Source organism: Neltuma alba, unplaced genomic scaffold (genome assembly GCF_004799145.2).
Source record: "Neltuma alba isolate B1F8T4 unplaced genomic scaffold, ASM479914v2 tig00010350_pilon, whole genome shotgun sequence".
In the NCBI taxonomy this organism is placed as follows: domain Eukaryota; kingdom Viridiplantae; phylum Streptophyta; class Magnoliopsida; order Fabales; family Fabaceae; genus Neltuma; species Neltuma alba.
Window position 1 is genome coordinate 810,413 of NW_021635259.1, and position 22,703 is coordinate 833,115.

Here is a 22,703-nt window from a genome sequence, read left to right on the forward strand (position 1 = left end):
ACTAGCTAGACAATTCTCACATAGTGACATTTCCATATTGGGAATGGCACCTAACAATCCTTCTTTGGCTAAATTAATCATTCTATTTTGATTAATATGTCCTAGTCTAGCATGCCAGGTGTTTATGTCAACATTATTCGAAGAAACAACAAAGCATTCATTACTATTGAAATCACCAACAATATCCAAAACAAAGAACTTTTTAAACAAGAAAACTGAACCATAAAGAATTGAGTTGCTTGAAATGTCTACAACTTTACCATGAAAGTTTACATCAAACCTAAATTCTAAAAGACATAACACAGAAACCAAGTTCCGCCGGATGTCGGAAGCGTAAAGCACATCATGGAGTATTAAGGTCTTCCCACCATGCATAGTAAATTTGCAGGTGCCCAAACCTTTAACCTCGATCCTCTGTTGTTCCTAACGTAAAGCCACTTGCTTTGATACGGCAACCGACAGTACTCGATAAAGGATCCTCAATCCCTGGTTACATGGTCTGTGGAGCCTGAGTCTATAATCCAAGAAGAAGAAACAGGTTCTGTTAGAAAAACAGTACTAGAAACATATGAAACATGTGAATTCACATAATCCACTAATACCTTTTCGCTCTCAGCCTGTTTTGAATAGTCACGTGCAAAATGGCCCATTCTCTGGCAGGCGAAGCATTTGACCTTCTTCAGGTCTAGCTTCTTCTTCCCACCTTTCTTTCCCTTCTTCTTGAATTGCTTCTTTCCCTTTTTGGGTTGAGGACCACCCTTCTTCCCTTTCTTTTGGAACTTCTTGCCCTTCTTGGAATCAGGCCTTGATTAGGAAATGCCAGCATCCTCAGTGTAATAAGCTTGTCCAGAGGTCTTGTAAGCCTCTAAGCGTTCATCCTCTAGCTCTAAGTGCTTGGCTACATTGTTAAAAGTAACGATGTTTTCATTATGGGTCAGATTGACTTTTACGTGCTCCCAGCTAGTAGGGAGCGATCTAATAACAGCCTGCACTTGCTATTCATCAGACAGGACATGTCCAGCTTCTTTAAGTTCTTTGATCATGTTGGCCATCTCTCTCAGATGTTGCTTCATAGGATTGTTTGGCTTGAGTTTGTAGGTATCGAACTTAATCGTTAACCTCCTAAGTTTAGTGGTAGAAGTACCACCAAACTTGTCCTTCAACGCTATCCACATAGCTTGTGCAGTTTTGTGCCTTTCAAACTCACACATTATGTCATCAGCCATGGCACTCAAAAGCGTGATTCTTACTATGCTGTTTTTCTTCTTCCAAACTAAGTAAGCATCTTGGTCTCTCCTATGTTGGGCCATATTCCTAGCTTCAGGTTCGACCATTGCAGTGGTTAAAGGTTCAACGGCATCTTGTTCCTCCAAGATGTATTGGACCTTTCAGTGCCATATGTCCCAGTTATCCCCGTTGAGCTTTTCCCTTTATTAATCTCAGCAATTATGTTCTTGGTTGCCATTTTCAGTTCTGTGACAAATTTATCCCATATTATTCTACGTTCTCTCTAAAAGAGAGATGTACCATAGAACATTTCAGTTATATAGCACAGCGAAGTATACAATGTCTTGTACTTATATCATCCTTGATCAGAAAGTAATGACACTGCAAGATCCATGATCAACAGCATACGTGTGTACCTCCTATCACACAGATACAGGCAATAATCATTATGTCCTATCAAGAATTTTATATAAGCACTTCAAAAATTGTGACTCTTAGAAGTCTTATCTTCTAAAAGCTCCCACTTATAAAAAGCATACATATTATTCAGAAAATAATCACTCAACAATAATTTTGCTAATTTCATTGAATGAAAAACACACTTAGTCTGTTTACAATGCATGAAACAAGAAACTTAGTATAACAAACACTAATAAAATGAATACAAATATTACATCATGTGATATGAACATAAAGGTAATCAAGCATTGCTTTCCTCAGCTTCCTAAGTTTGCGTGTTTTGGTCATAAAGGATGATACTAAATCTATAGCCCAAATCCAGTAAAATTTCCTTATGAGTTTTCCTTTAGGTCCACATCTAACCCTTATTGCTCTTATGTACTCCATTATGACTTTAAGGTAGAATTCGGTATTCTTCTTATCGGTCATGTAATGGACGTAGCTGGCGACCACGCCATTGATGCCTTTTATGTTTGTCAGTCTGGCTGCATCTCTTTCAGCTATACTCATAGCTAAAGCAGGGGTATAGGGTTGATTCACCTCTTCTCCTTCCTCAACTTCGGTTTCATTGGGAAGATCTAGTGAATCGTTAAATACCAAGTGAGGCTCGGTACAGAGGGGTTCAATAGGGAATAAAGATTCCGACTCAGGTCCAGAATCCATTAACTCCTCCGGGTCTTCTTGAGGATCCTCTTCTGTGTCCTCCTCAGGATCCTCATCTTCTAGCTCATATTTTGGAACTCCATCATCTATGTATGAGTATTCTAATGAGCCATCTTTAATATTTTTAGTGCTACTAGAAGCCTCTTGCTTCATTTTCATCTAGAACAAAATAATTTAAATTATTTTGAATATTCTGAAATTTATTTTTGCATGAAAATACCAGAAAATACACCAAAAATACTCACAAACAGATCCTTAATTGTCTCAAAAATTAGCCAATTATATATCAAAATGAAGATCTTGATTTTAGGGATTTTTTGAGACAAACCACACCTTAAAAGGAGCTCCCACGTGCCGACACATACCCCAAGAAACGTAAATCTGAGAAAATAGGAAAAATTTTGAAGTCCCACTCTCGCTGTAGGTGTGTGAACTACACGCGCCGCCATTCAGCCCGCCGACAGTGACATGCGCCGCGCCGGCAGCCTCCACACGCCATCACCTATCAGATAGCAGTGTCCACGTGTCGATGGGGTGTGCCACGTGGCGGAACGCGCCACGTGACAGTTCTGGCCAAGAAATTTGTTTTTAATGATTAAATAATATTTTTATTTTTATTTTTATTTTATTTTTTTATTTTTTTTATTGGGTTGGACATGGTTGGGCATAGGCAACCCAATCCAGTGGCAGACCCCGGCCCGCTTCCTTTCATAAACTGTCATTAATTTTTTTTTTTTAAACAAGGTGCCAAAACGATGCTGTTTTGGCCCCCTAGAGGTTGTCTTCAACCTCCAGCCGGGTCGCCTGACCCGGCTTCTGCAACCGGGTCGGTTTGACAGACCTGTCGGACCCGAAATGTTCTCTCCTCCATATCTTCACCGTCGAGTGTCTGTTTTTTGCGTATTTTATATCATTTTCTTTGTTTTTGTGTCCTCTACACAATGGGATAGGTTTTGGAGCCTAAAAACTTGATTTTAAGCAAACCCAAAAACGAAAAATGGTACGGCTGAAAAAAGGGTCCAAGAAAAAGAATGCGTTCATGGAGGCAAAGAAAAATCTAGTATCTCTAATCACAAATATAAGATACGGAATTATGATACTGAAAGTAAAATGAAGGATTTGCATAATACTTATTGAAGAAAATCACTAGATACTCAGAACTGAAAAACAGGAAAAAAAAAAGAACACTGGAAGCATATGAAACGCAGGCCACAGAATGACACCAACAGGAAAAATAAACTTGGCTCTGATACCAATAATGGGTTTTGGGCATCCCTGGAGTGTCTCAAGTCTCTTCAGATAACCACGTAGGGATTCGATCACAACAGCGAACTCGGATTAGTGTTACACAGCAAATACACCGAGAGGAGACGAGGGAGGGGAGTGCCAGAGGGAGGAGTTTTAGGAAAGTAAAAATGGGGTCCCGTACTAAACGATCCCTTTGGTTTCAGTTTTTTTTAACTCCATGTTTTTTGAAATAAAAAATTGCCTCCTCCATCCAACCGTTCCCTCTAACCGTTCCCTCTTTTTTTTTTTTGCAAATTATATAAATAGGCAAAAGTTACAGTTAGAGATGCATAAGTTTTGCTATTCACACCAGAACCCCAATGTCAATAGGCTTAGGTCCAATCCACCAAGGGTGGACTGACCCATTTTCCTACAAACAAAATGGAATTTAATAGTCACATCTAGGGAATTTAGGTTAGGACTAAGAAAATATTCTATATGTGACTAAGAAATTTCTTTTGATTTGGTCTTAAATTTTTTATTTATGACTATAAATTTCTCCATATATGACTATTAAATAAGATAATTTATTTGTCTCGCAGCATTTAATCGATGTATTTCTGCTTCTGCTTCTTCTTCTTTTTGCCAATAGACTTTTTTCATCTAAGAAATTTGAGGCTGTTCTAAATGACATTGTAATTGTGGTGCATAATTCCCCCACACAAAAGTTTGGTCATTTAGTTTGGGTTGGTTTTATGAGTCAGCAATCTTTTGCTTCAAATTGTTAACTTATTTACATTGTTTCATCTCGGGTTTTTGTTCTGTAATTTGTATTAGTCACGTGATTCTGTAAAAGCCCAGTATTTTCTTTTTACTTATGTTTGAATGAAATTGTATTTTTATTTAAAAAAATTAAGAATCTATACAATGTATGTAATATTTGTATTGTGAAACTATTTTAATATGAGAATGAGCAAAAGAAAATAAAATATCCTAAAAAATGCCAAAGGACAAATTAGGGTAAGTAAATTTCAAAATCTCAAATCAAACTCCTTGTACTATTTTGGAATTTTAAAATATTGTGATATGACTATATTGCCCTTACTCCCAGTGATTACTTACATATAGTTATTGACTACTCTAATTTAACTATTGACTATTGTTTTTTTTTCAAAGTTCTTGTGACAACGTTTGTGTAGCTTATGATTACACAAGAATAGTAAATAACTAAACAAAAAGTAGTCACTAGATCTCCAACAACATTTAATGTATTTTTTGAATTTTTGAAACAAAAGTAGTTAATGACGAAATTAGAAAAGTTAATAGCTAAATAAAAGTAGTCACCAATTTTTTTAAAATAAAAGTAGTCAATCACAATACTAAAGTAATCAGTAGCTAAACAAGAATAGTAATCAGAATTTTAAAAATAAATATAGTCAATAGCTAGAAAAGAGTAGTCAATATATAAGAAAAAGTAGTCACTAGAGTTGCAGAGATGGCAATATTTGGGGAGAAAAAAACTGAAGTGCATTTGTGTAATTTCATAATATTTGAAAATTCCAGAATAGTATAAGAAGTCTGAATTGATATTTTGAAATTCAACTTTATTGATTTGTCCTTTAGTAATTTCTGAGGCATTTTATTATTATTTTTCCTATGAAAAGTGCTAATATTTTGAAGAAAATGGCATTTAGTGAAAGTTACATTATTTAAAATGATCAAAAATAGTATATGTAAACGACTGTTATTTAGAACGACGAGAAACAAGGTTATTTTCACTTTCTAAAATTATGGTTCACTATAAAAGTAGCTTCTTCTTTTTTTTCTTTTTTGTTAAAACTATAAAGTCGCTTTTGTCTTAACTATATATAGTTTTATAATGTTTCCTCATATTTGATCAAAGTGATCATTTTAATGAATTCCTTATCCATTATTGCCTATACCAAAGCATATTAAGACGAAGTATTTTCTCGTCCATCTTTCCTTTGTTGAATGAATTCCTTATTTTTTTTACTGAACAAAAGCAAAAGTACCTAATATTCAACATTCTTATGACATATTTTAAAGTAAAAAAGGGAACAAAAGGAAAATATGAGTCATTTACATATTTTAATTTTATATTTTTACATTAACTAAAGTTGGCCTCATACAACCAAGCTTTATAGATTGTACCAAAACGAGTCCTTTATGCTAAGCTGATTGATAGGGCAAATACTTACATAAGTTTTTTATATCTATTATGCCAAGTTCTCAAATCACATATGATTATATATCTTATTTTTAAAATATTAGTATTTAATAATATTTAATTAAAAATTCACATAAAACAAAAAATGACTCATAGCCATTGTTGTTGAACTCGAGAGTTGATTTTCTGAGTTTAATGCTTTGACGGTTTCGGCTCATAAAAATGTGTTGACTTGCCCTTAAACTTATGCTAGCTGTGAATTCAATTAAATTTGTAAGTTCACTTACCGAGCTCACAAAATCATTTCAATTTGCTTTTAAACTCGTGTTAAAATTTTATATTTAATTATATTTAATGACTTCTATTTATTTAATATGGTAAATTACGAATGTTGATGGAATTAATTTCACTTATTTGGATAAAAATATATTTATCATTTTTTATATTTTAATTATTTAATTATTTAATTATATACTTTGAAAACCAATTTATTAATAAAAATAAACTCTTATGAGTTCATGGTTTGAGTTTACAATCAGAATTTACATCCCCATCATGAGTTTGTTTAAACTCACAAAATTGACAATCTTGCTCATGGTTATAAATAATTAAAGAATTTGAGCTAATGGATATAAAAAACTTGACCTGATTTTTAATTTTATTTATTTAAGAGAATATATTGAAAAGGCAGAGGTGGGTTCTGTCAATACATGTGTCGCTTGGTCCATTATTTGGACGGTGATTTGAGGGCTAACTTCATGCCAATGCAGGAATATGTGAAAACTGAAACCTCAGTCTGTTAAAGCGGAAGTTAATCACTGCTGGTCAAAAAAAAAAAAAAAACAGTTGAAGTTAATCACAGTCCAAAAGGGGGGAAAAAAGGGAAAATGGATGTTAATCCATATAATTTTGCTCTTACGTGTTGTTTTACATTTATTGTAACTGTAGTAGTGATATCCTGCTCAATTTAGATATAATATACATTATACCTTATGTAAATAAAGTCAACACAATAATAAATAAAGGATAAAATTATACATCCATATAAAAAATTTCTTTCACTATCCTATAAATAAGATCAAAAAATATATTCTCTCTTTGTCCTAGAAAAAGGACCAAAGAAATAACACACACATATATATACACACACTAAATTAATTAAAAATGTCACTTCTTGCTTGGAAACTTTTCAGTTTTTTTTAATCATTTATATAACGACATATCTCCCTCTACTAGCATTGCATTTTTTTCCTGATAAAAATACTTTTAGTTAATACTTACATTATACCTTATGTAAATAAAGTCAACACAATAATAAATAAAGGATAAAATTATACATCCATATAAAAAATTTCTTTCACTATCCTATAAATAAGATCAAAAAATATATTCTCTCTTTGTCCTAGAAAAAGGACCAAAGAAATAACACACACATATATATACACACACTAAATTAATTAAAAATGTCACTCCTTGCTTGGAAACTTTTCAGGTTTTTTTAATCATTTATATAACGACATATCTCCCTCTACTAGCATTGCATTTTTTCCTGATAAAAATACTTTTAGTTAATACTTACATTATACCTTATGTAAATAAAGTCAACACAATAATAAATAAAGGATAAAATTATACATCCATATAAAAAATTTCTTTCACTATCCTATAAATAAGATCAAAAAATATATTCTCTCTTTATCCTAGAAAAAGGACCAAAGAAATAACACACATATATATACACACACTAAATTAATTAAAAATGTCACTCCTTGCTTGGAAACTTTTCAGTTTTTTTTAATCATTTATATAACGACATATCTCCCTCTACTAGCATTGCATTTTTTTCCTGATAAAAATACTTTTAGTTAATACTTAAATTTGAATTTATTAAAAGGTCATTAATTATAATATCCCATTTAGTAATTTATAATTATTGACACATTAATTACTAATAACTAAATTAATTATTAATTGTTGTTTTTAATTCTTGTGATATACATTTTTTTGCCAACGGTTAAAAGGATCTTATACATTTAATTGGTCTGCTTCTGAAAAACATTACTAATAATGAATAGGAAAAATAGCAAAAAAAGAATGCCGTGATAGAAAAATTGTAAATTGGGACTCATGACAATATTAGCATGGGTTTTGATAACAATAGTTAGAGGTAGGAATCAGGACCGACCCGCTCTCCAGAGTCGGCCCTTCAAGGCTGGTGAGCTTAAAAGAGCCGGCCCTCCAAGGTCGAAATTTCAAAAATACCCTAATTTGTTAGGCCTAGCCGGCCCTTAAGCTAAAGGGCTCAGGACCGGCCTGCAGGCTTTTGACCCATTTAAAGAAAAAATATTATTTTTTATATTTCTCATTTTTTTCATCAAAAAAATAAAAATAAACCAATGAAATTGTTAATAAAAGACATAAATATAAATAAAATTAAGTCACAAATACAAAATATCATCATATATAAATATCTATCAACATTCAAGAACATCTAAAACATTCATTAACAAGATAACAATATTCAAAAGTTTTATCTATAGTGTAATTATGCAATAAATAAATGTTATCATTAATATTTTGAAACTTCATCATCACTATAATCAATTACTCTTCTTTATAAGTATGTTTTTCTTTCATAACAAAAATATCAAGTTTTTTATATGAATTTTACTTTTAAATTTTGCAATCTAGCTATTATTTTACTTTAATGTAAGAAACATTGTTGTTGAAACTCATGAATTTCTAATTCAAATTATAGAATCGTAAGTTATATAAGTATAAAAACACTCTATTATCAAATATATATAGTTTAAAAATATCAACACATGGAATATAAATCAAATCATTGTTAAAGTCCAAATTAACCCCTTTTTTTAAAAATTTAATTGAATAAATTATTATCTAAAACTAAATAAATCAAATCATTCTGTAAAATTTAATTTTAAGATGATAATAATAACTAAATATTTGAAATATTATTAACAATGTAAAAAATTAATAATATTAGAATTACAATAAAAAATTTAAAAAAATATATAAAAGGGCCTAAACGGGTAGACCCTCAGCCCTCTAGGATTGGCTCTTTTAAGCCCTTGGCTCTCCAGAGCCAGCCCTTTAGGGCCTATTTTCCATTTGAAGGGAAAAATTTCAAACCTAGCCCTTGTAATTTTAGGGCCTAAATTGGCCAATCCAATGGGCTCAGCCCGTTTTTCCGGCTCTAATAATAGTATAGGTTTTTACCATATTTTTTATAAATAGGTCTCTGCGTGTAATTTTTTGATTTTAGCAGTCTTTTTTTTGCTATTTTTCCTAATGTATATTAAGTTTATCTATATAATATTAACTTAAAAATATTGTTGGCGTTGGCATTAGATGCACCAAAAAATACATAAAATTTATTTATTTATTTATACAAAAATACTTATATAAAAAGAAATAAATAAAGTACTGAGGGATTACTCATCATACCCTTTTTTCCCCCAACACATAGCTTTTTTTAACTTTTATTTATTTAATTCGGCCAAAAAAGGTCTTTTTCCCTTAAGTATTGAAATGTTCCTAAACCAACCCAAACGAGTCAAAAGTTCTCAAGGGATCGAGAATCCGACGTGGCATATATCACCTCCTCGCAATTTCGCTACGCGTCCCCTTAAAATGCGACGCAACGGTCAAGTGATGAACGGATCTCAGGGGACAGGCACGTGCGGTGCGCATGAGGGCCACCACTCGCGTAAAAAATATACCTCAATCCAACCCTCCGTACCCCAGTCCTCAATCCTCAACGGTCATATTTCACCGACATCCCCCAACGGTCATATTATTCGTCGCTCACTGTCCCCCGTCAGATCGCCATCCAACGGATCTAAACCAAAACCGCTTTTCCTTCTCTCCTCATCTTAACCCTTTTTCCTCTCCGATGCTGGAAAATTAAAACACTCGTAGGCCCGCCCAGCGAAGGAGAGTGATGATGATGGAGACAGACATGGGAGTTGAGTTGTAGAGTGGTGAAGAAAGAAAGATGGAGTGAGATTGTGTATTTGTGCTTAGTACATAAAAGCACGAGAGTTTTACGGTTTAAGTTTCTTTCGGGTAAGTGAGTAGTGAATGATGTGTGTTTGATTCTTGTTCTTGTTCATCTTCATCTTCATCTTCTTCTTATTCTTCATGCATGTCTGAAGCGAGTTGTTATTCAGAGGTGGGATTTCTGGTTTTTGCTCCAGCGGATTCTTCAATTTCAGCCATGACGGGATTCTTGATCGATTCAACTGCTAATATGGGTTTGCATATTTCTCAGGATTTCTGCCACAGATTTGAAGGAGTATGTGTTTATTTCTCTGTTCATAAACATAAAACAGAGCCCTTTCTAATGTCCAGTGCTTGAGTGTCTCTGGAATCCGATGATCTTTTTTCTCTGCTAGTAGGTAGTCTCCAAATTCTTTCATTCGTTTTCCGGGTGGGCATCCTTTTTCTGCATGTAAGTTCGTTTCATTATTGCATTTTACAGATTCATATAGGAACACTCGAATTTGTAAAGGAAAAGAAAAAGCACAGACAAAGTTGTAACTTGATTTGTTTTGTGGTTTCTGCTATTCATCGGATTCCTTTTCTTTGTTTCCACACACACACACACAAGTGTTTTATCAAAACGATTCACACACTCACAGTCTCTCTCTCTTGTGCATTTCTCTCGTAGACACATTCAAAGTTTTAGCTGATTCGGTAGGCATACATATTCATACTTCATTCAGATACACTCACCCAGAGATACACACTAGATATATATATATATATAGAGAGAGAGAGAGAGAGATAGGGAAACACCAGAAACACTGCATAGGGTGGGTGAATCAGAACGCAGGATTTTACAAAAGAACACCGGAAGGCTATAGGATGTTGGCTGGGTGTTCTAGTTCTACATTGTTGTCGCCGAGGCATAGATTGAGGAGTGAAGCATCTGCACAGTTTCAAGCCAGCCATTTCCAGTTACCTTCAATGAGCACGCAGAGACTGGACTTGCCATGTAATTTCCCGCGCAAAGACAACAGCAGCTCGCGATCGCAGTCCTTGAGGCCCGTCGGCCTCCCCGTGGAGAAGAAGCCCGTCGTCGTCGAGTCAAAGCCGAAGCCACCGTGCTCTCTCAAGCAGAACATCCGACTTCCACCATTGGCGACCACCACTAAAGCATCAAATGTTCAGAAGAACGAGTTCTGGGGTGAGAAAAGTAAGAGTTTAAAGAGGCTTGCTGAACAGGATGATGATTCCTTCACCAACAGAGCCAAGAGGACAAAGGTTATTATCAGTGACACTGAAAATCCTGATGTGGGTACTGCCGGCAATTTTTGGTTCAACAGTCCTTCGATTCCTTTCTCTCTGACTTGTTCAGGAGAAGGCGAAGAAGAAAGGGTTTGTTTGGTGCCTTCTGAAGTTGTCTCCGCACCATGGGTTGATTCCATTGTTACGAAGATCACAGACTCAGGCGAGAAAGGCGTTGAAGGGAGCAATCTGCCATCAAAGGAAGCTTCAGCATCCAACACTTCATCAGATAGCCAAAGCTTGAGCCTGAGGCTGAACGAGAATGACTCAGAGCAAGAAGTAGTTGGCAATGGAAGATCGGGCAATCCTTATCACCACGATGGAACAGAGGTAGGAACAAGGGATGAAGAAAATCAAGAGGAGCATAGAGGGTTCGAGCTTGTGAGCCTACTTACAGCTTGCGTTGATGCGATTGGTTCGAGGAATGTTGCTGCAGTGAATTGCTTCATAGCAAAACTGGGTGATCTTGCGTCTCCAAGAGCAAGAACATCAATAAGTCGTGTGTGTGCTTATTTCACAGAAGCTTTAGCGATCCGTGTCACAAGAATTTGGCCTCATATTTTTCACATCAGCACACCTCGAGAATTAGACAGGGTTGAAGAAGAAGCTGGAACCGCATTAAGGCTTCTAAACCAGGTCAGTCCAATTCCAAAGTTTCTTCATTTCACCTCCAATGAGATTCTCTTGAGGGCTTTTGAAGGAAAAGACAGGGTTCACATCATAGACTTCGACATCAAGCAAGGGCTTCAATGGCCCAGCTTGTTCCAGAGTCTAGCTGCACGGACCAATCCTCCAAGCCACGTAAGAATCACTGGTATAGGAGAGTCCAAGCAAGAATTGAACGAAACAGGAGATAGACTTGCGGGGTTTGCTCAAGCCTTGAACCTTCCCTTCGAGTTTCACCCTGTGGTTGACAGGCTAGAAGATGTGAGGCTATGGATGCTTCATGTGAAGGAACACGAAAGTGTGGCTGTGAATTGCATTTCTCAACTCCACAAAACACTCTACGATGGTTCCGGAGGAGCATTGAGGGATTTTCTGGGTTTAATCCGAAGCACGAATCCTGCTATAGTTCTCGTGGCAGAGCAAGAAGCAGAGCACAATGGGCTTAGACTTGAAACGAGAGTATGCAATTCATTGAAGTATTACTCTGCTCTGTTTGATTCAATTGACCATTGTCTTTCACAAGACAGTCCAGTGAGGAACAAGATAGAGGAGATGTATGCTTGGGAGATAAGGAACATAATTGCTTGTGAAGGAAGGGAAAGGGTTGAGAGGCACGAGAGCTTTCAGAAATGGAGGAAGATGATGGAACAAGGAGGGTTCAGAAACCTGGGAATCAGTGAAAGGGAAGTGAGTCAGAGTCGGATGTTGCTCAAGATGTATGCTTGTGAGAATTATAACGTGAAGAGGAAGAAGGAGGAAGAAGAAGAAGCTATAACACTGAGTTGGCTTGAGCAGCCTCTGTACACAGTGTCAGCATGGGCCCCACTTGATGTTGCAGCAACGGGGAGCCAATCCTCTTATTCTCAGCCATGAACTTGAGGAATTACTTCTCACATTCGTTCGTATACAGAAAAAAAGGAACAAAGAAAGGTAGCATTTGTTGTATTCTTTGTAGGTAGGGGAAAAAGGGTTTACTATTCTTTCATTCTTTGTTGCAGATAAGATTTGATTTGTTCTGGTTCAAAAATGTAGTTGCTACAGGAGTACTTTGATTCTTTTTATTTATTCTTTTTTTATACATAAAATCATGTTTGTTTTCTAGATGGTCAGAATGATACAGTTGGAGTCAATTTGTGTTCATTCTTTGATTCTTTTATTATCAATGTTTTCTGAAATATTCTTTATTACTTGTAATCTCTTGTAATCGCTAATTTGGTAATTACATGTGAAATGAAAATTCAGTGTTTTATGTCTCTCTTGTCTTTACTTTTAGTCACCAATAAGGAATGAAACATAGATATGTGTGTGTGTATATGGTATACGTAAAATAAACACATCGTTCTTGCATTTGGATTGTTTTGATATGAATGAGAAATGCAACTTTTACTTAAAGATAATCCTCTATTTGGTCTCCGTGGAATGGATGTTTTTTTTTTTTTTCCCCTAATGAGAAGTGGGCTTATAATTTTTTCAAGGGTTAATATAATATTTGGTTCCTCAAGTTGATTTTACTTATTTTGGTTTCGGTCTCTCAAATTTTAAATCATAGGTTTTGTCCCTATAAGGGCAAAATGGTCTAAGTTTTTATTGGGTTATAGGGACCAGTATTTTAAATGAAAAAAAACTTAAGGGACTAAGACTTATGGTTTAAAACTTGAGGGACTGAAATCAAAATGAAAGCAAACTTGAAGGACCAAAATTTATATTAACCTTTCAAGCTTGGTTCTAATCTAAATGAATGGTCCAGTCCTTATAACAATTTCGTCATATCATTGCTGAATTTAGTCCATTAAATATTGCCTACATGGCATCCTCATTAGCATACATGTAGGACTATGAATTAAAATGGTGAGAATTTTTTTTTTCCAAAAAAAAAAGTCTTTTCATATTGAAACACAGAAAAAAATTTTAAAGAGAGAAAAAAAAACAGAACTGTTTTTGCACTGCGACTGAGAAGAATTATACACACTCACACCCCCAAATTCACACAATTACCCGAATTTTAGAATGATTTAAATGCTATATTCATCTCTACATTTAGATTGATTGACTGAGTTAAAGTCACTTCATATTGAAACACAAAGAAAAAAATTTGACAGAGAGAGAGAGAGAGAAAAAAAAATAGAACCGTTTATGCACTGCGACTAAGAAGAATTATACACAATCACACCCTCAAATTCATACAATTACCGAATTTTAGAATGATTTAAATGCTATATTCATCTCTACATTTAGATTGATTGCCTGAGTTAAAGTCACTTCATATTGAAACACAAAGAAAAAAATTTGAAAGAGAGAGAGAGAGAAAAAAATAGAACCGTTTATGCACTGCGACTAAGAAGAATTATACACAATCACACCCTCAAATTCATACAATTACCGAATTTTAGAATGATTTAAATGCTATATTCATCTCTACATTTAGATTGATTGCCTGAGTTAAAGTCACTTCATATTGAAACACAAAGAAAAAAATTTGAAAGAGAGAGAGAGAGAGAAAAAAATAGAACCGTTTATGCACTGCGACTAAGAAGAATTATACACAATCACACCCTCAAATTCATACAATTACCGAATTTTAGAATGATTTAAATGCTATATTCATCTCTACATTTAGATTGATTGCCTGAGTTAAAGTCACTTCATATTGAAACACAAAGAAAAAAATTTGAAAGAGAGAGAGAGAGAAAAAAATAGAACCGTTTATGCACTGCGACTAAGAAGAATTATACACAATCACACCCTCAAATTCATACAATTACCGAATTTTAGAATGATTTAAATGCTATATTCATCTCTACATTTAGATTGATTGACTGAGTTAAAGTCATTTCCTCCTCTTTTCGTTTCCAGAGACATTGTGCAACAGCTGGCGCATCTTTCACGATCCGCCGAGTTTTTTCCTCAAAAAAATTGGTAGACTTGCAAAACAAGGGCAAAATATTGAGAGATGACTAGGACCTTAAAAGTTCAAAAGTACAGTATATGGAAAAGGATGACTTCCTTGAGGAATCAGCTACTCAATATAACTCAGTAGAAAGTACAAAATCAACATCACTACCTCCTTAAACATCTGAGTCTTTGACACATTCTCATTAAATTTCTCTATTAATCGAGTCCTCCAAGACATTTTCAGAACTCAGATGGACAAAACCGAAAAAGATCAGCCCTTCGCCCCACGAGCATGAAACTAACGGAAATGGAAAGATAAATTAGAGAAAACTTTCAGCCCATCAGGGATGACAATGAAATTTGATGGGGTCAGAGTGACGGACAGGAAGAGTTGCACAGACCCTTAAGCCACCTTTCGTAATTTTGATAAATTGAGATTGGGATTACTACTGGGGACAAGATTAGAAAAGGGAGTGGGAATTGTGTTTTATAGGAGGAATGTTTATATTAATTTTATTTTATAATTAATCATAAACTATACAAAGACTTATTATTCTTATAATAAATAAAAATTAAATAGGGTTTTGTGAAATATTATGGCGATAATTTGGTAAACATAATGTTTAATTTCCTGAATGATTTTTCAATACTGTTTATTGTGTAGTCCCATCTAACTAGTTTGCGCAATCCTAAGCACTGTTTAACATCTCATACCAAACATTAAAATGAGTTAATATTAATGTCAACATCAATTCCAATCCTCTTAATCCTTCATACCAAACCGAGCCTTAGATCGCGGGAAATCATCATTGTCATCATGATTATTTGGTTTGGCACTCGTGGAAATTAGAAACCAACCCTTTCTACGGTGTCTAATCTCCTTGGTTGCACACTATTAAAAAACTACTATCAAATTTTATTTCTTTATATTTCAATTAAACATATTTTTCCCTTTCGCTGCTTCGCATATTTATAAGTTAATGACTTAAATATCTGTAAAGATTATACTAATTTTTCTAAAAATTAAACAACCACACTATTTATTACTGATTAGAAGATACTACCTCCGGTCTTTAATATAAAACCTCATTTGACTTTTATTTTGGTCCTAAATATAATACCCCAATCCAATTTGTCTCTAATATTTATTATTTTTTTCCAAAATAGTCCTTCTGATAATAGTAGTTTTAGCCAATACACTTGATTAGCAAGGATATTTTAAGAAAGACAACACCTGTTTATAATTAGGATCGGAGATAGTACTCCTCTGGTCCTTAATATATGACCCAATTCTTAAGTTAGTTTTGGTCCTAAATATAAAACCCATTTTTCATATTTATCAATTTTCTCTAAACTACCCCTATAGATAGTCCCTCAACCATAATCAAGTAGAAGAGGGAGAGGGGGTATTAAGAAAGATGATTATAGTATTTTAGGAAAAATGTGTCACTTGTCTTATAATTAACTAACTTACCTAACTTCCTTAATCTAGTCAAATTAGTTAAATAAGTCTTATATTAAGGAACAGAGGAGTATAACTTATATGCAATCAAGGTGATAGAACTACAAAATTTTCTCAGCCTTTTAACCAACCTTCAGCTTGAAGTATTTCCTTGTTAAAATAAGACTTGAGTGCTTATTTATAAATTGCCTTTGAACATGGTGATCTCGACCGAAGCGCCACAAGGAGCACTGTCTCAGCATCCGACCAGCGATTTCTATTGCCAATCACTACTCTCTCTGATCTCTAGTTAAGGATTCTGCTCGCTACGAATCGATCTGCTCTGTCATCGGATTTAGCTATGGACAACCGTTCGTTGATTACCGCTAAGGTTGCGAAGTTGTTGGTTAGGATCCTAGTCTGTTCTTCTATGACAGGCTTGTAAATAGATGAACCGAATGTAAGCACAATTAAATTAAAAAGTTAGAGAAGAGACCAATAGTACTTGTGCCAATCTCTGGTGGTTGTTGGTTTGGGGGGCTCCATTTCATTGGCAGACGACGCCATTGAAGAACAGATATTTGGCCAAATTCTTCATTTTCTCAAAATAGTTACATCTTAATAGAATGAATAAACAACTTCCAGTCTCCTAGAAAATCGCCCATAAGGTAGATGGGCTTCTTTCATAGAAAGGCAAGAAGCCAACCGAATAATGGGGAAAGAAACGAATTTGCATCAATATTCTCAACTCACATTCCTTAAATGATGGCAACAGCAATTCAAAATATGAAAGAACAAAAAATCAGGCTGGGTATTGAATCAGTCTAAGTACTAGTTCAAAGGTCAGTGAATCAGATTATAGTCAAATAAATAGTAATTAAAATCATATAATTTAGTTAAAATAGGTAAAAATATTCATATTTTGATTATAAAAAAATATTTAATTTTTAAATGGGTAGTCATGTTATAAATAATTTATATATAAAAATTTTTCCTTTTTTTCCCCTTCTTTCCATTTTTCTCACATGACCTAGTAAAAATCTTTCCTTTTTCATTTAGTTTTCTTACTCTTTCTTCTCTTTGCCTGATCTTTTTTCTCTCTCCCACATAACCGAACTAAAAGCTTTCCTTCATAATGCACAAAGCAACATTTTCTTTTCTCTTTCTTTCTTCGATAATGAACAAGCAAAGACAGCAACAGACTTGTCTCCTTCGACATTTATCACCATTTCTTTGTTTTTCATTAAAAATCGGTTTCTGCCTTCCTCACTTTTCTTTCTTTCTTAAATAGAAACGAGAAACAGTAAAACATTGCCATTTTTTCTCTCTACACTTTATCCATCCATCCTACTCTATCTTTCATTAATGTTCAAACAAGCGGCCTTTTCTTTTCTCCAAATGATAAACGAGAAATAGACTTCCAAACAAAATTTTCTCTTCCTGCCCATGATCTCTTTTGCTTCTACCACTTGTCTCTATAGTGAGCATGGTCTCCAGCAAACGACGTCCATCTTCCTTGGCAAATTGTAAGAACAAGAAGGAAAGGGGAAAAAAAAACACAACTGGGCAACCCACCCAAACTAAACTAGACTAGACCATAAGCTAGTTTATCCTGGTTCATCCCAAGTTGTTTCGGATTGATTAGGGTCTAGTATTTTAGTTAAACTAGAATTGACTGTTTTTCCTGTTGAATTAGTTAGTCTGGTCTGATTTTTTTTTTCCTTTGCAAAATATCGACTACCAACATTTTTGGTAAGGAAAAAAGGGATGACACTAAATCCAACTATTTGATATATTTTGGAAAAAAAATTAATTTTTTCATCCTAATAATTTTAACTCAACTGTGTTTCAATTTTTCGAGTTTGACTCGCTGTGATTCAATTATTATAATTTTTAACTTATTATGACTCAGTACTTAAAATTATTAAGGGTGAGTTTGACAGCCTTGATTGGCATTTAACCAAAAAAAAAAGTTTTTACATAGGACAAGAACCCCTATGACATTTTTATCTTAAAATCCGTAAAATCACTTTCAAAAGTTAATAATCCAAACACTCTTAAAACTGGATCAGCTCTTCAAAACTCATCCACGCATCAAAAAGGAGGGGCCAAGTCTCTACATTTCCCTCGGTTTCCCTCAAACTGCGTCGTTTAGATTATTCTTAAAATCTCAATCGTCCATTTCTATTGATAATCTTGACCGTTCGCTCCCGCTACTCTTCTTCGTCAGAATCGTTTCCCGTGTGTCGGCACCATTCTCCCTTCCCCGGTGTCAGATATGGAAAGCGAACACCTGAAGGGGGAGGAAGGATGAATAAAAATCGATGTTGATGCGCCTCCTTCTTCCATGGTTGAAGGCATACACTCTTCACTCTTTTTTTTTTTTTTTTTAATGATTGGACTTTAAATTTTCAACTTGGGAATGTTTAATGTTCTCGTCTGCACATGTTTGATGATTTGGGAATGTTTATTAACACGAAATTGTTCTGCAACAAATTTAGTGCTAACAGTGCGAATCTGATAGATGTTAGAATTGTGAGTATGTGACTTTGGGTAGGAAGAGAAATATAAAACTGAAACAGAGGCTGCTACATTCTAAATGCCTCATCCTTATGCGCATTATCTCTTGTCTTCGCTCGTAGTACAACAATAAATACTTATTAAGCGATGCCCGCGCAGAAGCTGTGATGCTGCTTCTCCTCAACCCCTGTCTTCCGTCATCCATCTCAGCTTTTATTACCACATTATTAGCCTCTCTTTTCTACCACATGGACATATGGATGAGTTTTCTGGGGTTTACCCACTTTTAGCAATTTTAAACACCGTATCATACCAAGTTAAAAACTAAGGAATTGACTCATATTGAATCAAATTTAAAAAAATATAAAAAACGAAAAAAAATAATTTTTCCTTTAGTTTTATCACTTGCAATGGGTGAGTCAAGTAGATAAATAATTAATAAAAAAATTGATAGCTGTAAATGAAAATATGGTATTAAAAGAATTTTTACTTTTGAACTTTTGATGTTTAAATCTAAATTAGTCATTCTAAATAATAGGGAAAATTTTCTAAATCTGATTGATTTTTAGAGGGAAAAAATCAGTGTACAAAGTAGGATGGATTCATTAAAGTTAGCGGCCCACCAAGTCTCACACATCATCTTCCATGGAAAGGCAGAGCCTTTGTGCACTTTGCATATCCGTGCTTCTAATAAAAGGTTTGAACTTTGATGCATTCCTAATTTATTATTGTTACGTCATTATTAATATGACAAACAATATCCAAATGACGTTGGTTAGATTTTGTCTTCTGTTATGTCAAATCAAGACGATGATCCATATACGCCACACACCCCTTGCATCTAGGGGCTGCAATCGGTTCTTGGGTTCAGTTTGGTTTAGAAAATGAAATAACCGATGACCAAATTAAAATATTTTTAAGTAACTAACCAAATCAAGCTTCTATCACTAATCGAATAATTGAACCGAAATATCTTGGTTCAATCCATTTATTTGGTTAATGCGCTATTGACTCTTTCTCATGTTCAAACCTGCCATAAAATTTCAAGTGTGAGGGAGATGAAGCGGTAAGCACAGACACTGCAGCAGAAATTGTAGAGAAGAACAGAAGCATCTATGTGAAGATGAAATGGAGATGAAGTAGTAAGCAGAGACACTGCAAGAAAGAAGAACAAAAGCATCAATATAGGAAGAGACTGAGAGAGAGAGAGGTGCTACTATGACAGTAATGAAGAGTAAGACAGTGTGAGGGAGAGAGCGTTTACTTGAGATCAACGAGCAAGAAGATCATTGGATTGTTTCTGAAATTGAGAGGACACACCAAGCGGGAGGAGGCTGTGGCAAAAGAGAATGAGAGATGATGAGCAAGCTTACATTAGCTATTAGGGCTTAAGATATATTAGGTTGAGTTTAGAAATATACATTGGGCCTATTAGTTTATTGCTTCATATTTTATATAATATTATATAGCTTAGCAAAAAAACTATATATACACATATATTCTGGTCTTTCTATTTAAAACAAAATACATTTAGTTCAGTGATCGATTTCAATGTGGTTTTGTTCACCCCTGTATACGTCTCTAGGTTATTATTAATTTATTACTCTTTTCAATACTCAAGAAATGAATTGGATAGTAATAGAATAATGTGAAATTTTATAGCTAAGTTGAATAGGTGTCACATAACTACTGATTTCAACAACTTTAGCGTTAAAAGGGGATAAAATATAATGCATGAACAAGAGAAAAATCTGAGCAAAAAGAATATCGTTGTATCAAGTTAGGGAGACTTAAATTCAAATGCATAAATATTAAATAACATTAAACTCAAGTGTTTCACTCAAATAAAGAGGCAAAGTTAGAGAGATATCACTTTAATGAAAGTGGAGTTAGGAAGAAGAAAAAGCACACAACAAATTATCATGGTTCAACCCAATTCAAGATGACTTAAGCCAATCTCCATCAGCTTCCTAAGATCTCATCCATAATAATCCTCGAGATTAAGTTTAGGCTCTTGATACCTCAGTACAATTCTTCAAGCTCAATTAAGCACTGTAGAAGCCACTTAAAATTCTACTAGTTTGATCTATGCATTATTAACTCTATGTCGTCAATGCCCTCAAGTCTCAGTAGGTACTTGAGAATCACTTTCCCCTAGGTTTGATTATTTAGGTATCTAAACCACTTTTTCTTATAACTTCTAAGGTTATAACTCTTTGATTAATATAATGAAGCACACTAATAATCTCTTACAAAAGCTATTGTCCTAAACACTTAAGTAAGTTAAGAAACTCTGACCAGGCACATTTTTTCTTCCCTATAACTTGCAGCATATAATTGTTAAAGTACCATGGACACAAAAGCAACTTTAAACGCAATATATTTGTTAAGTCTTATTCGTTGCTTTGATCATAATATGATATTATAACACAACTTTAAACGCAATATATTTGTTAAGTCTTATATGTTATAATGCACTTAGACGCAATTAAGAAGGATAGAAAAAACTTTGAGTAAGATTGGATAGCATTCAAAATCTTTGAAGCGTTATTTTGAGACAAAACATTTTAAACTTGGGTTGATCAACTTTGACTGAGGTTGATATCACTTGACTTGGGTCATCGTATTTGAAGGGCATAACTTTTAATTGGCTTATTCGAAGAGTATAACTTGAGATAGAATGATAATGAATACTTTAGATGATGTATCTCAAATTTAGAAGATGACATTAGGGGATTTCTATAAGATATTTCAATGAGGTTCAGGATCAATTTCTAGTTGATGAGTGCCAACTCAAGGTAGATAAAATAACAAATGAATTTATGTTGAACTACTTGACTTGGGCTGCAGACTAAGTTGTAAAGCATAGGAATTTGATGTCTGCAATTGATACCATCAAGTATTGAAGATATAAGTATCAAGTATGATTTTTTAGATCATAGAAATAGAACAATGAAAGCATGAATCTCCCTTACTAATGAAATTAAATTACTCGATAATTTTAAGAGTATCTTCCAGTTAAGTACACTTGACTCAAGCTTAGATGAATCTATGTTCAAAGGATGTGACATTTGATTCGAGCTAACGACTAACAAAGAATAACCTCATGTTGGATAAACTTCCAGTTGAAAATACGAGGCATCTATATTTTGATTTGAGATAAGCGACTTTAATTTAAGGTTAGGCTTTACCCTCACAACTAACTCGTAATTATTTCAAGATCTTATACTTGAGATAGAAGGTATATGTCAAGCTTTGAAATCCAAATCAATGAAATATGAAAGATTGAATTGATTCTATAACACAACTCTTGAGATTAACAAAGGCAAATTAAAGGTCGAACTTAAATTGATATAACTCTTTTAGTTATTTAAATTGAAATTTGACAAAGAGCTATTAATGGAAAGGTCTTTATGTCTAGTTTCAAATTCAATAAAAACAATTCCAAAAATTTCTTATGCATAGTTTGATAGATATTGACAAAAACAACATAACAATATAGAGTGTAAACTTGAGTTGGAATTCAATAAACCGGAGTTGAACACATGAAAATCATACACGAAAGTGATAATCAACTTCCAAATGGTCACAATAACTTTCAATTAAGCTACTCCAACTTCTAATGATACGATATATATATATATATATATATATATATGTTATGTAAACTTTTTATCTTTGTTAGTATCTATGTTCTGATAATGACAAAGATGTTATTAACTTATCTGTTTTTTTAGAGTTCTAAAATTTAGTTTAAGTCTTCTATTTCTTGATAAAGTTTCCCAATTTTGCATTTCTCAAGTTTCAACTTGAGTTCTAGCGCACTTGAATTAAAATATAAGAAAAATCCTTGTTTTATCAAGTTCTTTACTAAGAATTTGTTTTATCAATAAACATGTTGAAGAATTTAAGTTAATAATATCAAGTTCATTATTTATTGAGTTCTTTATCGAATTCTCACCTAAGTACTTATCAAGGCTTCTTCAACATCCATCTTTGCAAAAAAAAAAAAAAACTCAAATTCTTTAAACATTTTCCATCTCATATATCCAACTTAGTTGTTCTGAACTTATCAAATTTTTTTCGATATTTCTCGATAATGTTATC

At 33.8% G+C, this 22,703-nt stretch overlaps 1 protein-coding gene across 3 annotated transcripts; it reads left to right on the forward strand.

The window, feature by feature from the left end:
- Positions 1–9,715: 9,715 nt before the first annotated feature.
- LOC114755928 (scarecrow-like protein 28) lies at positions 9,716–12,809 on the forward strand. Of its 3 annotated transcripts, XM_028944825.1 has the most exons (3): positions 9,716–9,853; positions 9,943–9,959; positions 10,059–12,809. In XM_028944825.1, the coding sequence occupies exon 3, from the start codon at positions 10,655–10,657 to the stop codon at positions 12,614–12,616; it is 1,962 nt and encodes a 653-aa protein (XP_028800658.1). In that variant the 5' UTR covers positions 9,716–9,853; positions 9,943–9,959; positions 10,059–10,654; the 3' UTR covers positions 12,617–12,809. The 3 variants fall into 3 exon arrangements, with proteins under 3 accessions (XP_028800658.1, XP_028800657.1, XP_028800659.1); XM_028944824.1 differs by having other exon boundaries at positions 9,958–12,809; XM_028944826.1 differs by lacking the exon at positions 9,943–9,959.
- Positions 12,810–22,703: the final 9,894 nt, after the last annotated feature.

Coding starts and splice junctions, on each gene's coding strand:
- LOC114755928 (XM_028944825.1), top strand. CDS start 10,655: ATGTTGGCTGGGTGTTCTAGTTCTACATTGTTGTCGCCGAGGCATAGA.